The 15,368-nt window shown below is 40.7% G+C and overlaps 1 protein-coding gene across 4 annotated transcripts; it reads right to left on the bottom strand.

The window, feature by feature from the left end:
* Positions 1 to 5,137: 5,137 nt before the first annotated feature.
* On the bottom strand, positions 5,138 to 15,277 carry LOC148041239 (voltage-dependent chloride channel 2, chloroplastic-like). Of its 4 annotated transcripts, none has more exons than XM_087678284.1 (5): positions 14,357 to 15,277; positions 12,881 to 12,937; positions 12,593 to 12,799; positions 5,817 to 5,916; positions 5,138 to 5,519 (listed from the first exon to the last, which is right to left on the bottom strand). In XM_087678284.1, the coding sequence occupies exons 1-5, from the start codon at positions 15,086 to 15,088 to the stop codon at positions 5,461 to 5,463; spliced, it is 1,155 nt and encodes a 384-aa protein (XP_087534410.1). In that variant the 5' UTR covers positions 15,089 to 15,277; the 3' UTR covers positions 5,138 to 5,460. The 4 variants fall into 4 exon arrangements, with proteins under 4 accessions (XP_087534410.1, XP_087534391.1, XP_087534418.1 ...); XM_087678265.1 differs by having other exon boundaries at positions 12,881 to 13,072; positions 14,357 to 15,275; XM_087678292.1 differs by lacking the exon at positions 5,817 to 5,916 and having other exon boundaries at positions 12,881 to 13,072; positions 14,357 to 15,274.
* Positions 15,278 to 15,368: the final 91 nt, after the last annotated feature.

Here is a 15,368-nt window from a genome sequence, read left to right on the forward strand (position 1 = left end):
CTTTGGTAATTTTCCTATAAAAGACAGGAGAGGTTTTTTACAATCATAAAGATTCCAAAGGCGTAATCTTTATTGATGTGTGTTAGGAGGTGACAAGGGACCAAATCCTCATCGGATCCCTCAAATGATACCACTTATTCCCGAAGATGGTTTTTCATATATTTGATGGATCCTTTGTGGCTGAGAAGCATATCATTGTATGTGATCTAAGGGTTTACAGCCTAGACGATGTCTTCCCGACCTCTAAATTCTGTCCTACTTCCACGAGCTCCTTAATTATTCGAGCAAATGATGCTTTTTGAATCAATAGCTTTGTGTTGTATTGATGCTTCCTTATTTCTCTTGAATCCTTTGCTTGGCACTTGTGTTGTGAGAGGTGGTTTTCATTAGCCCCCTTGGTGAGGCTATGCTTCTTATGTGGCCTGTGGGTGGGTGTAGGTGGTTGGATGGTTGTGTTGCTTGGGGTTAATGCTTTGTGGAAGAGGAGCAAAAAGTCATTGTGGAGGTATGAGGCCTTCGATGGTGAGTGCCATAGGCCCTTTGCCATATTTGTGTTGTTGCCTTTCGTTCATGTGCTACGTATCTAAGTGGATTTTTGCACTCTTAGAAGTGTGGTTTTGAGCTTGATCCCCTTGTCTCCACCCTTCTCATCTCAACTATTGTATTATTCACTCTTCTCAGTAGTACACCTTGTATCTCTACCCTAATCGGATGGCATGTAGATCTCATTGGCACATGTGTCCTTAGCATCATCCTCTCACAGCCTCTTCCCTTTGAGCCTATCTAGCACAGTCTTCTCTCTCATTGGTGGATGACCTTGGATAGAGGTAGAAATTCAATATATTTTTCCCCTGCCATGGTGGAAACTTTGATGTTTGCCTAGGAAGCAAATGGGGTAATGGGATTTGCTTTGTATAAGCCATTCTTGTGGAGAGAGAAAGTTTAAAGCACTAGAGATGAATAAGGATTGAAGTAGGAAATGAACTACGTACTTTCTATTTAAAGGGTGAGTTAGTTCAAGGGGGTTCGTGCATGGGAAAATATTTTTTACAAGGTTTAAATAGAAGACCCTTTAAAGCCATGGCACTATTTGCTATTGCATTGTGCAACATGTGGATTTAGCACATAGTAGTCTACCATCTTTTACTATTGTGAGCTCGCATTTTGTTTTTATTAGATTTTGCAATGGCCCTTGGATTTTCCAATGTAATTGAACGACTAGAAGTGCACTTATAGAACCAATTGAATATTGCAACATTGTAGCTTCTTTTTTTGTGGCCTCCTTCATGGCAAGTATTCTTGAAATATGCGCCATGAGCATAGTAATGTGATTTCTCCATACCTTGTGTGTACTCCACATTTTTAAAACCTATACTTATTTTAAAAGTATGATCCATGGGTGTACAATGTATATTGCAAAAATATAGCCTATTGACATTCAGATTTGCAACACTAAATTGTATACAAAAAATAAAACATTAGAAGTGAACTTGATACAATATCATGTAATGGGTGGTGCTCATTTCTCCCCATGCATTGACAACTAATTTTGCAACATATCCAACTACTTGATGGAATTCAAATTGTGTTGAAGGATTTGATGAGGGTTTCAAAATTGTATACCATCTTATCAAAGAAATATCAAACTTTGGCATGAGTACTCTCAACATTGAGGCCTCTTTCCAAGCACATATTGCATTTGCATAGATATTTCCAAAGCTCCTACTTCAACTTAGAGGACTTTCAAATCATGTTAGTCAAGAAACTCTTGGCCTTTGTCATGCTTATATATATTTTTAATGCTATATCATGACTTGGATTTGATATCTTTTGGTATTTTGGATATTAGTGTTGTCTCCACATATACTTATGAAATTCATTAACTCCTCAATTTTCTCTATAGCCACATGACAATTGAAAGGAGGTTTTATTGTATACACATAATTGATATCTAACTTTAAAAAACTTGTCAAAGATGCACATGAGACAATGTAAAGTGAAGAAATCAATGCAACCAATTGGATGGCGCCTTTTTATGGCATGCCAATGCTCCTCCATTGCACATGGCATGCTCGAAGAACTTAGAACAATTGTTTGTTTTTATATACCATGGAAAAAATAGTGATGCTAATGCCTTAGTGTCACAATTCAATATACACTTGAGTGTCTTGAGATCACCACCCAAGTGCGAGTTGACATTAGATTCTTTGACTCCTTCCACATAGAGCTTTTCACATTGCTTGCATGGCAATTATGATGGGATTAGGAGTTCATTAAAACTTCTATGACATCACATTATACATCTCCTTAGGCACCTCAGCTATTACTAGTCACCAAATTTCCTTTTCTAATTGTACACCAAGTGGGGAAAGTGGAGCAATGATTGTTATGTCTTTAGCATAGGCTAGTCTCTTCAACTTGTGTATCTTCAAAATTTAGCATTTGTCGAGATTCACAAGAAACTCCAAAGTCATTGATTATGCTTTACAAAAAGATATTACAATATAAGTGTATTTTATCATCCTATCAATATTATGTTACAATAAGACTATTTTTTATACATTGCATCTTCTAAAAACAAGCCATTGTGCAGAATAATTTAATTAGGTCAATAAAAATATTGTTGAACTCATCATATTCGTAGGAAAATTTTTTCTTGGATTTGGTTTTTTCCTAAAATAAAGGAAAGCTAGTCACACATTGTGATTGTTGGAGTTCCTACATCCTGTATCTCTCTCTCTTGCTCCATCCACCATAGCTCACATCTCTCTTGCTTTCGCTTGCTCATACTTCCACTTAGGCTCCACATTTTGCTCTTATTACTTGACTTGGGCCTGTAGTTAGCCACCTATATCTTGGCTTCATCCTTCTACTTTTGCACCAATTATTCTTTTTTTTTAACTGCCATTTCTAACTCTTTATCCTTACTCCCCAAAAACTAGTCGTGGACATCTTGCTATTGTTAGACAGTGTATCTCAAGAACTCTAGGTAAGCCTCCATGACTTGATCCAACCTATTTTACAATTTTTTCATTTGCCATGGATGCCTATGCCTTGGCCTTTCTAAGCTCTTCACATGGATTGTAGTGTTTCAGTTATGTAGAAACTTCCTTAGTCTTTTCCGTCCCTTTACTTGAGATTTTAGCACCTTTTGCCATTTGTATATTAGCTCTCATCATTATATAATAAGCAGGGAAGACATCCCACTCACTCCAATACCTTCAAGAGCAACATGTGACTTGACATGCAAGCTTGAAGTGCACAAAAAGCTTAATAGAGAAAATAAAACCACCAAAATCATTTCATTTCCTTTTTTCCACCTTAAATATGGTTGGGCTCTTTTATATTTGAGCAACCTCTTACTCTCGGCATCATGCTTCAATATTCCATTACTCGCAACCTTTGGGCAAAAAATGGTTTGGCATATTCTTTTCAGATCAATGCCCATGTAACTTCTTTAATATGCCTATTTTTCTTTTTGCAATCCCATTTTGCTATGGGGTTTACCTACAAATAAATTGTCTCTTTATCCCATGAGACCTCAAGGAGCCATAAACTCATTAGAGAGGTACTCTTCCCCTCTATCTGATCTCATGTACTTAATTTTTAAGCATGTTTTTGTTTCAACAACTGCCTTAAATTTGAAGTGCTTACATACGTCACTCTTTTCCTTCATGAAATATACCCATAGCTTCCTTGAACAATCATCAATAAATGTGACAAAGTATTTATTGCCACTAAGAGATATATTCTGTGTAGGCTCCCAAACATATGTATGTATAACATTAAGTATATTTTTGCTCACATCTCTGTCATGTGAAAAGGGTTGTCTTACATGCTTACCAAATTGGCATGCTTCATACACTTCATCAAACCCTTTGTACCCACACTTATCCTTTGGCTCTAGAGATGAACCTTTGCTATAATTATAGAGCCCTCACTTGGCAAATTGGCAATCCCCCTTATCTATCCCTTCCTCCAAGCAAACACTAATAACCTCCCTAGAATTCTCAATAGAATATGGAACATAGTCATCAATGGAACTACAGGTTCTAAATAATTTGGTCCCATGTCATTGCTCCTAAGCTCTTTTGTCTCCTATGGTTCTTCACAAAGGTTACTAGACTAATCTAGGAACCCTCAAAGTATATGTCAATAATAACATTTTTCCTTCATGTCGTTCCATTGCTAAACCCATTATCCGTTGTTTAACAATTGTAAGGACAACAACATGACTTTTAGCATCATTAATAAGTAATAAGCAAATGGCATGTGTATGGATTGACAAGCATGTAATGGTCTTTAATGGTAAAAGGATTAGCCTTGGCCTAGACTTATTCAAGATCTTATGTCACATAGGCTCCACTTTAAGAAGAATAAATTTGCCAAAGCTACTGACAAAGCTCCCATGGAATGAAACTAATGTGCCACAACCCTTTGTTAGACCTTAGTATCATTGATGACAATAGTATGAATTACCTCAAGATTAGATATCAAATTATAGGAGAAGTTGTTCGATGCTATCAAGACACCTATTACCACCAATGTTCAAAAGCTCTGAATCTAATGCTTAGGAGGAGGTGCAAATTGCAAGACCAAGTAGAGTTTTCAATTTAAACAAGTCAGCTCAAGGTGATTTGCATGATAACACATGGCACAAGAGCCTGAGTGCCTTTTTCACTAGATGTTGCCAAATGGTGTCAAAAGAGCTAGGAGGTAAGAGAGATTGCACCCTTTCTAGCCATCTCCATAACCTATTATCACAACAACTATGATGTCTCATAAGCCTTACCTTTTTTTTTTAAATTAAAAAAGGGAGACATACATAAGATAGACTAAGGAAATGCAAATTTGCATCTGAGTTTTTTATTTCTTTTTTGCCATTAGCTTTCGTGCGGTGGCTGTGAACCTATGATGGTGCTTAAATACTTATTGTGTAATATATAGTCTAAAGTGTGGGCTATAAAGATCTAACTAATGGATTTTTGTGAGCCACTATATAGTAATGAGATTTGCTCAATTCATGGAGCTATATATGTTCAAGCAGACTTCCTCCCCTCACAAGAACATATACTATGTTCTAAAAAACATGTTAGTTCTTAGATTCTTGAATATAAGATAGGAAGCAATCCAACAATTATAAATTAAATGTGCCTTTATTTCTATTTTTCATGTGATATCTTTGAGTATAGCCAATCCAAGCATTGGAGGAATTTGTTAAAAGTGAAGATGTGAGTTGACCCACTTTGCTAAATGTATTTAAATTGTTTCTCTAAGCTTGGGAAATGTTATATTACAAAGCAAAATGCCGGTTGGGAGCTCTCTGCTAACCATAGCCAATACTTCTTCATGGAACATCACAAAGAGAGCTTCCACTTTCCTCATGTATGGATGTGTGTATGAAGTCATGTATACACTAGCAATAGCGTGCTGATAATATGACTTGTCCCAATGATAATTTCAAGAGTTTGGAGTTTCATGCAAACCATTCATGCCACAACCTGGCTTTTCCATCAACTCTGCAATAGCCATAAAACGCATGGGATTATTTTCCAGCTCTAATTAACACCCAAGATGCAAGTGAAGAGTAGTAGTCCATACTTGAAATGATGCATGCGCCTTAATGAAAAAAGATGAAACACACTAGTGAGACATTTTCATAAAGTATCATATTAAGGATTGTTTCACTTCGTCACGTCACTGAGCCCTCGGAATTTATCAAGCAGATGCGGCATGAAAGTCATTGGATTAAAACCCTATTCTATTCATACAAGCCAAGCACACATGAATTACTTGGAAAAAGAAGCGAGATGTACTTTCATGTTCTTGTATGATGCTCTCTACATTCTTCTGAACTTTTTCGCATAGAAGTCCCAAAGGTAAGATGGAGAATGGCTCTTCTATCACCACACCAACCTGATTGATTCATAGAATGACTATTCAGGCCATGAAAGAGCTGGAAAAAGACATATACAGACCGACATCTCTATGGGAAGTTCATGCAGGATAACGTTAGGAAAGTCAATATTGTTTTATCATAGGGCTTGTAATCTCTTGTGAATAATGCAGGACAAAACTAACACACAGTAAAGCTTCATGTTGGCAGACAAAACAGACAAATAAGCGCTCTCTCTCTCTCTCTCTCTCTCAGAACACGGCATGGCGCCATGAACACGACACGGCACCAACACGTCACAGCTGCCGCATTGGGCTAGGAGTGGCCCACATGACCAAAACACGGCGCCAATGCGTCACGACAGTCCTCCTTGACACCCCCCCCCCAAACGGGAGACTCCAACACGTCACCATAATCCCCACACAAGTGCAGCTACAAGAAAACCTTCACCGGGCCACTCTACCCCCCTCACCCCAACAAAATTGGAAGCCCTCCCCCTTTCTAGTCACTCAATGCACTAACCATCCCCACTCTAGATATTATGGGGAAGCCCCAAGCCACTTGACAGTACCCAAGCATGACACCACTACAGCCCCATGCCGCGACGCACCTTGGAGAGCCAAGCCTTGAGTGGCCTACTTCCCATATATATATATATATATATAAAGAGAGAGAGAGAGAGAGAGAGAGAGAGAGAGAACTTTGAGATTCATAGAGGCAGCTGTAGTATCTAGATATTTTGTGCATACAATTCTTAGACTTGAGATCTTTAGATGTTCACCTCATAGTAGGATGCATTTTTTCCACTTTCATGATGAGATGACATCAAATAAAGATGTACCTTGGTTTTGTCTCATAGGCCACATTGGCCTTTTGGAGATGTTAATCTCTCTCAAGACCTTTATATGTGGCTGCACCGGGGTGGGATATTTGGCCCTGGCAAAAACCCAGGCCCAATTTTTCCTAGCCACAAGGCAGGAAATAAATCTATGATGTGAAGATTCCATGTTGGTTGTACAAAAAGAAGTAACAACCATTTAAGATTCGGCACTTAGAAAGAGCTGAAGCAAGGGAAAGCCCACCAATGATCACTCTCAAACGAAAGACCTTGCATTTGAATGGGGTCTTGTTCAACCATCCTTCCATCACTGTCATTTTCCACCAAGCCTTGGATTTATGCATGGCCCAAATCACATTGGCTTTAGTAACCAATCAATTCTTGTCCTTAATTAAGAGATGATACACCTGGTTAGATGAAGCCTTCTGAAAACAGATGACTAGCAAGATCCCAATCTTGCCAAGGGCAATCCTGTTGAGAATAGCAAATGATACTTGATATGTATGTCCATAGAGGTTGGATGTGTGCCCAAAAGAGACTGGAAGATGACATATGATGCATGCTCTAGGAAAAGATGGCAGAATCCCATAAGCGCAATGAGGTACAGTGGTACTATCCAAAAAGCTATAAAGGCATATATTTGACACTCATTTCGAAGTAATGGAACTATCAGTTAGAGTCATTGTCCATCTTACACAAGAATGTATTTATGAGTCCAAGTTTCCAACTTGGAACCTAATTCACTTGTGTAACAATTAGTCTATCTAAGTCTATGTCATCATGAGTTGTGTATTCATCTTCCATCCTTCATAGCTCCTACCATGCTCTAGATCCATGCTTTTCACATGGTATCAGAGCTCAGTTGAGCATGGCATAGCTCCATACATTGCTTCCCTAGTCTCTCTTCACTTCTCGTCATCTTTGTTCAGTTTACATCCAACTTATGACTCCATTTTCAACTTCAACTTCATCTTGACCTTCATGTCTACAATAGCTAAACTACATCTACCCTGCTTTGAGCTCCTGGATCTTCTTCCACAAGCCAAATCTCTTCAAGCATCCTTCTAAAGAAGTGTTCCCTGACTCAATAAGGATCTCTATGTCACTTTACATTAGAACATTGGGATCTCTATTGCCCAGCATTGCACAAATTATTGATTGTTGTCCCTGTGTGTGCCTGTAAAATATCATACCTACTGACCTTGGAGGAGGTAGTGTGAGAAAACCAGGTCATTTCAAGTTCTACATCCTTCTAGAGACTTCTTATACAGGTCAAGGCGCACCCTCTCAACGCCTCAAAGCCTAACATAGCTGACGGCAATGGCCGGCATTGTTGTTCTTCAAGATCTGGCACAATTTTTGCTATGCAGTAGTTCGTAAATCATCCCGACCAATACATGACGCAATCCTTGCTGCCACCATAGGGCTTTGGTAGCCCCCCAAGTGGGCTAACCTCACCAAACAGGATTCCCCAAAAACTTCCTCTGCTGCTCACACAGAGAAAAACCCTAGCTGTCTGTCTATTGGTAGCCATAACCAAAAACCTGAAAGCTCATCAACAGTGATTTTAATCACTAAGCTACAATCTCTGGAGCTCACTACAGATCTGGAAGTGCCTGAGTAAGCTTAGAAGTCATCCACAAAGATTCAAGAGAAGACCAAGACTCCATACCCATTTCACCTCTAGCTTTCTTTTCACTTCATTTTCAAATCTCTCTTAGCTCAAGGAAGTTCCTGCAACTCTGATTTGGTGATTCACTCAGTTTTCGACAAGTTCTTTCCCATCAAATCAGAAAGAATGAGAGAAATCAACAGCAACATCAAGCTCAACATAAAAAACTTCAAATCTTCAAGCATAGTATCTATTGATACTCAACTAGTGTTACTTGGTACTAATCTACTTGTGTTCTTGGGCAACTCACTTTCTGGTATTAACTCAACTATTTAAAGCCAATCAACATGGCATAACTTGAGCAAATAGCCAAGTTCAATGGAGAAGGCTTTCATGCCTGGAAGGAGAAGATTGTAAAAATTACACGGCGCAGCGAACAGAATCTGAGAAAGAGATAGAGAGTATACAGCACATAAGAGGATAATTAAAAATTTTTCTTTAACTTCAAACAACTGATACAAAGATGGCTCTGTCCACCCTGCGCTTATACTATGAAGCTTAGATGGCGATCTAGACAGAAGCTAGGTGAAGAGCTTAAGGCTAGCTGGAACAACTCTGATTGGGTGAAAGATAGATCATGGATGGCTATGAAGAGGTTTAGCTTTTATAGCCTGCAAAGGTGGTTAGATCGGCCTGACCAACCTACCATATGAGCCTCCACTAGTCGGCCAGGGAATATTCCCTTTACCATCGGGCCAAGGGCGTTGCCCTCGAACCCCAAAATAGAGCCCCCTAATAACTCCCTTACCCCACAACTCTATGCAATGTGCCTCGAGTTGCTACCAGCTTAACTACTCCGTCTAACCCAAAGATTAGACCCACAACGGTCACCTTTTTGCCATATGGTCATACAAACCTCATCTGACATACAAGTTAGGACTCAACCAATATCCTCCCACATATGGCTTCTCCTCATAATGGGGGCCTTACAACTTTGAACACCATGGATCATTGGTGGCACCTTATGAGGGTGGGGCATTGAGCATATCTAACAAGACCATGTACCACCTTATATAAAAGGACTTGTGGGACCTGTTTGAGGATGATGCAAGAGATGCATATAGCAAGAAGGAAGATGATGAAGACGGGTTCGTTAAAGAAGACCAACTCAAGACAAAGGAGTGGAAAAAGATGAACAACAAGGCTCTAGGCATCATTGCCTGGGAACTATCTGATGATGTATTGCACCATATCTCTGGCATCAGAGATGCTAAAAAGGCTTGAGATGAGCTTGACGGGATCTTTGGAAGTCAAGCCAAAAACTCTTAAGGTCAAGTTGTTAATGCAGTTCTATAAGCTTGACATAAAAAACAACACTTCAATGACTATGAATATTAACAAATTCAAAAGTCACCACCCCCTACCATCCCAAGGACTCAATGTCAGATTTAGTGCAACTGATAAGGGATGATTTTGCAACATTAACATGGTGACTAGAAGCTTGCCCAAACAATGTCCAAGCATCCAATGCCTTGCAAAGATTGTCCTTCTCTACATGCAAGTTCATGAAGGTGTCGTCTACTAGAGATTGTGCAACAAAAAGGACTCAATGGACAGCCCTGTCAAACCGAGCATACAAGGGGGAAGGGGTTAGTAACACCATCATTTAATATAACCATGAAAGAAGCATCACTACTAATGGTATAGATCAAGTGGGACATACGCGGCCCAAAACCCATGGTACGCATCAATTCTGCAAGAAAGAACAAGTCCAAATAATCAAAAGCTTTCTCCAAATCCAACTACATTAATACCACCTCCTAGTTAGAGTGCTTGGCATCAAGCTCCTACCAAAACACAACTCTTGGGAGCATCCATCACTGAATGCTCAAAGGTAGACTATGATGCATTAGTACACATATCGACATCTCCCACCAACAAACCTAGTCTACCAAGTGCCAAACAGGCTGCTAGTCTGTCTCACAAACCAAGTCTAGACAAGGGATCATTTGGGGCATGTTGGCCCACCAGCCATAGGACCTCCCCTTTGAACATTATTTCAACCACTAGAAAACGAGCACACACATCATTCTTGATCAGGACTAGCTGAAATCTCTCATGAGCAAAGCCTCCAACATAAAACAAGTGAAACCCATGGCAATTCACAATCTTACCTTCATCATCACAACTCCTATACTCAACAACACATAAAACATCCCACTAATTATCATGCACCACACACACGTTCCAAGTGATACTTTCATATTTATTCAAAGAAAGAAGATCAAACCCGAGGTTGGTTTTGCCTCGATTTAACTTTTTTGTGATAGGAATCCAAGAGTTCCCTCATCAAGAAAATCAAATAGAACTAGAAACGAGTTCATCCTCTGATTTGCCGCCTTTGAGGTAGAGGAATCCTCTTCCTTTTTTGGGGTGGACCTTGGATAACGGCAATCCCATGGTGCAATCACCTTACCACGTGTGTCAAAGGCAAGTCTTACTGGCGGACCTTTAAAACAATCTGTAGAACCTTTCACTATAGAAGGTATACAAGGGACAGAAGAGATCATGTTATTATTTGGACATGCCGTGGGGGCCTTATCTTTTTGTCAAACATAGGTATATAGAGAGTCTTGAGTAGGGCTAGGCATAGTAGCTGAAAAGTCAACACTACTCTTCTTGCTTCTTTTAGGACGTACATCCACCCAACCTTGATCCGAGCAATCCAAAGACTACATAGGCTTTTCTCCCTTGTCTACATTGATCACAGTAGGGGCCTGCCTCATCATCCGAAAGACTATCAACCATAAGATCCTCATTAATAGTTGGGACACTCCCAGTCTTTGAAGCTATAAGTTTTTCTAGATATTCAACTAATAAATGCCCCAAGAAACAATGGCCAACAAAAGTGCCCCATTTCAAACGAAAATGCAATGATGGCATGCCAAGGCAATTTAGCTACAGCTAGTTAGGCCTCTTACAAGGGATATCCCATAACATACACATGTGGTCACGATTTGTGGCCCTTAAACTAGGAGGCACCAAGATTGTACCAATAGCTACCATAGCTTCCTTTAGCAAAGGCCAGTACATAGTAGGGCAAGGGGCACTCCTGTTGAAGCAAGCACTAGGAATCAATCAACAGTCGCCAAGGCACAACATGAACAAGGTAGCGATCAAAAAGCAAAGGCACTTTAGCTAGGGGATTATCACGGAGCATGGCTGACTTTAACATTACTTCATAAAAGCCCCATGGTCCCACAAGTATCTCTTCCACACAATCACCCAACAAAAGGGAATTCAATCAGTGGCAAATCTAGGAAAGCACCAGGATTCGGCCTGCATAGAAAAAGGTAACCCCTCTTTCATAAAAGCCTCCACCATCTGATCAATAAAAGTGGTGTTCAATTCAGACATGACTGCTGTAGCAGGAAAGTACACAGGTTATGTTTGCCAAATCATCTGATCTCTGATCTCTAATCTGAGATCTGCTCTGCTCTGATCTGAAATCTAATCTAATCCTCTCCTCTTCTTTTTTTTTCGTGAAGATAATTGAATTAAGGAGTAAAAATTTACATCAGACCGTCAGGTCACCATTCTCTCTATATCTCTTACTTTCTATTACATCAGACCATCAGGTCATCAGAGAAATTCTCTCTCTCTCTCTCTCTCTCTCTCTCTCTCTCTTTACATTCTGTTACATTAAACCATCAGATCTTCAAAGAAAGTTACAAAAGACTATCAGGACTTTATCACAAAGAGAAAATCACACTGCTAGTTGTAGAGCGAACAATAGCCAGCCAGGGGCAGCAATGTCAGGAAGAACCAAGTCAGCTGATATCATAGAGGAAATCTGCCATAGCACTAAACCTCGAATACGGGCCACATGACCATGGATGCCCGAGACCGAATCAAAAATAAAGGCATTCCGAGTATGCCAAATATGCCACAAGGCAGTCCATCTAAGGAACTCGAACAGGTAGGAATAATCAGAATGCAAAGAAGGCATGGAGGGCAGCTTTCCCATAATCCATGACCAGGCTGTTATCCGGAGGTGAGTTGCCGAGAGCCACTCGCAAGAAATAAAAGACTAGGTCTATCGCGCAACTGGACAAGAGGCAAAAAGATGAAGCAATGTTTCATCACATGTAGTGCAAAATACACAACTTCTCTCTCTCTCTCTCTCTCTCTCTCTCTCTCTCTCTCTCTCTCTCTTTGTGTGGGCGTGGGTGTGTGTGAAACTTGCCTGCTCGATGCAGAAAAGAACAGTGGTACTCAGAAATGTTGCAGGGATTGTGATCCAATCACATTCCTCCCAAAGAGCCAATGGAAGTAACATGTGCCATATCACAAGGAGTCTTGAGGTCAACCTAGTAAATGATACAGGAATAGGAGTTGTGAATATGCGCTCGCATCCTCCAACATAGTCATAGAATTTTGTCACATTGGAGTCCTGCTCAAGCCCAAACAATTGAAGTCATAATGCGAGGAATGGAATAACGAACCAGCATCTGTGTGAGAAGAACAGACTTACCATTATAGCCTTATGTGTGCCACTGATATGCGAATCATGAACAAGTCGTGTAATTTCCTGCAAAATGTAGTTGGGCCTGTGAGGGGAACTCATTATAGCTTCCAGCTCTTGCTTGTTCACTATATAACTCAGTTCCTTTCTTAAGTCATCTTCATGAGTTATGTGATCTTTTAGGCAATACGGGAAGGCTACCTGCACAAGGTTTCAGCAAAAACAGATTGTCATATTTTCTAGCCGGCAGTGCTCACTGTGTAAACAGTGCTGGTGGACGCTGTGCATGTAGATTTGAATTGATATTTGAATTGTGCGATGTCTCTAACTACACATTCTATCACCACTGCTTTTAGCCCTTGTATCATGTGCGTAATGTAGAGATATTTTAAGCTTTGGGCTGGAATAACAATCTATGGAACACAGCCTAGATGTAGCAGCCTTGGTTGAGATTAAAACTCCCTACTTTCATGAAGTTCCAACTCTCTTGATTTCTGAGTTTTATGTGATGTTTGCTCTGATGAACAACTTAATCTGAGAATTTTGCATTCATCTAAGACCCATAACCATGGGCTTCGGTACACCAATGGCTTGCAGAATCTCTTGGACTTGCAACGTGCATTGAGGCTTTTTTTAGAACAGCTGCATGCATCTTCTAGATCACTTTCTGTTGCTGCATGGAAGCACTATTTACTTTCTACATAAGGAAGATGGTAATGCCAACACCATAAAACTCTTATGGTTACAGTGAATCTTATCTTCTGAATGTTTGACAGAGGTTGAGGTAGGAGAATTAGAACAAACACAATCTCGGTCAGAACACGTTTTAAATCAATGCATAACCCAATGAGCATCATTGTGGGGTTTCTTTAGAATCTGATCTCCAAGAGAACATTTGGAAAGATTTTGAAGCTTTGGCTTAAATCTCATCTACTCCAAGCGATAGCTGTAGCAAGAAATTTGAAATTTTGGCTTATTTCTCCTCCATTGCCAGTTTTCTCACTCTTCTTTGCTCAGAGCGGGTTTTTGGCTTTGTTGATTATCTATATTGCACAAGACCATTGATTTTTCCTGATTTTCTTTTGTTGTATACTTCAGATACTCTTTCTTAATATCTCCTTTGACCTCGAGACCTCACATTTAGCTAGAACTGTTTTCTGAATGTTTTTACTATAAGATAATCTCACCTTGAGATATCTTATGGTAGAATATTTTTCAATGAAACAAGAATCCCAGCCAGGAGAGAGACTGTTATCCTTCTTCCTCGTCCTCTTTGTCACTGTCATCATTGACATTGCTATCATCATCATCGACAACAGAAAAATCATCATCACATCTATACTCATGATCATCATCATCATCCACTTTCATTCGTGCACATGCCCACATATACAATGCAATCTTATACTTTATGGACCCAAAATTGTGCGTGAATATTAAGAAGAATAGATAGCAGGCAAATTTGACTGTCGTGAGAATACTCACAAGATAGCGAACCATCTCTTTGACTTTCCGATTGTCTTCAGGGTGCTGCATGAATGTGGCAGCTTGCCTAACCACATCTCTGATTCTGTTGACAACAGAGGCCCACAGCTTTCTGGCCTCATCGAACCTCGAATACGATGTGTTTGTTCTGAAAATAAGCAGCAATGCAATTGCCGGGGCTGTGATCTGGAAAGGCAGGGGGGCAACCCGCAGCAAGGGCACCCAATCCGGCAGAATGAGACCCGACACAATGACTGAATTGAAGGCTGAGATGGCAACGGAGAAGAGTGTCAGGCTGACCAAAGGGGGGAGCAGGCCGGTGACAACGCGGGAGGATGGAATAGCGAGCATGTGGCGGCCATGCCGGCCGCTGCTGCGGTGCCGGAGCCACTCGGCATGGTCGTACAGTGTCCGGCGAAAGACAGAGTCCTCGTTTTCTTCGGCTGGCCTGGCACGCCCTTGGGTTGAAGAAGAGATGGAGCGGGCCTGTGCACTCGGGGGAGTGGCCCTGCGGGTGATGATGAGGTGGTGGCGACAGTCAACAGTCACTAGGGTTTTACCGAGCAGAGAGATTAGGGTTAGGGTTTGCTTGAGCTCCGTACCCGTGCGCTCACTGTGTAGCAATGGAGGGGAGCAGAGTCTTGTCTGTCCGAGCCTCGATACGGTTGGAGAAACGGACTTTGGGAAGTCACGCTCGAATCTGCGGATGCAAGCCCGTATGATCCTTCCCATGAATACATGAGAGAGAGAGAGAGAGAGAGAGAGAGGGGGGCTTGTTCCTCATACATGGAAAGGCTGGCGGTTGACCGTTACTCTTCCAGCAGTCGCAGGTGTTCACGTGGAATCCATTGGAGTCTCGCTCTCCCTGCCTATCACTCTTCTAGGTCTGCCCATGCACTTGCCCTACGAGATGGTTGTTATGTCGACAGAAATCTATTATTTGCTCGAGAAAGATCAAGCATTTGTGGGTTCCTCAAACAAGCTCTAAAAGGCCTCTTTGGTTCTATCTCCT

The sequence above is a fragment of the Lygodium microphyllum genome, chromosome 1 (genome assembly GCF_053477565.2).
Source record: "Lygodium microphyllum isolate KBCC chromosome 1, Lygodium_microphyllum_v1.1.10, whole genome shotgun sequence".
NCBI lineage: Eukaryota > Viridiplantae > Streptophyta > Polypodiopsida > Schizaeales > Lygodiaceae > Lygodium > Lygodium microphyllum.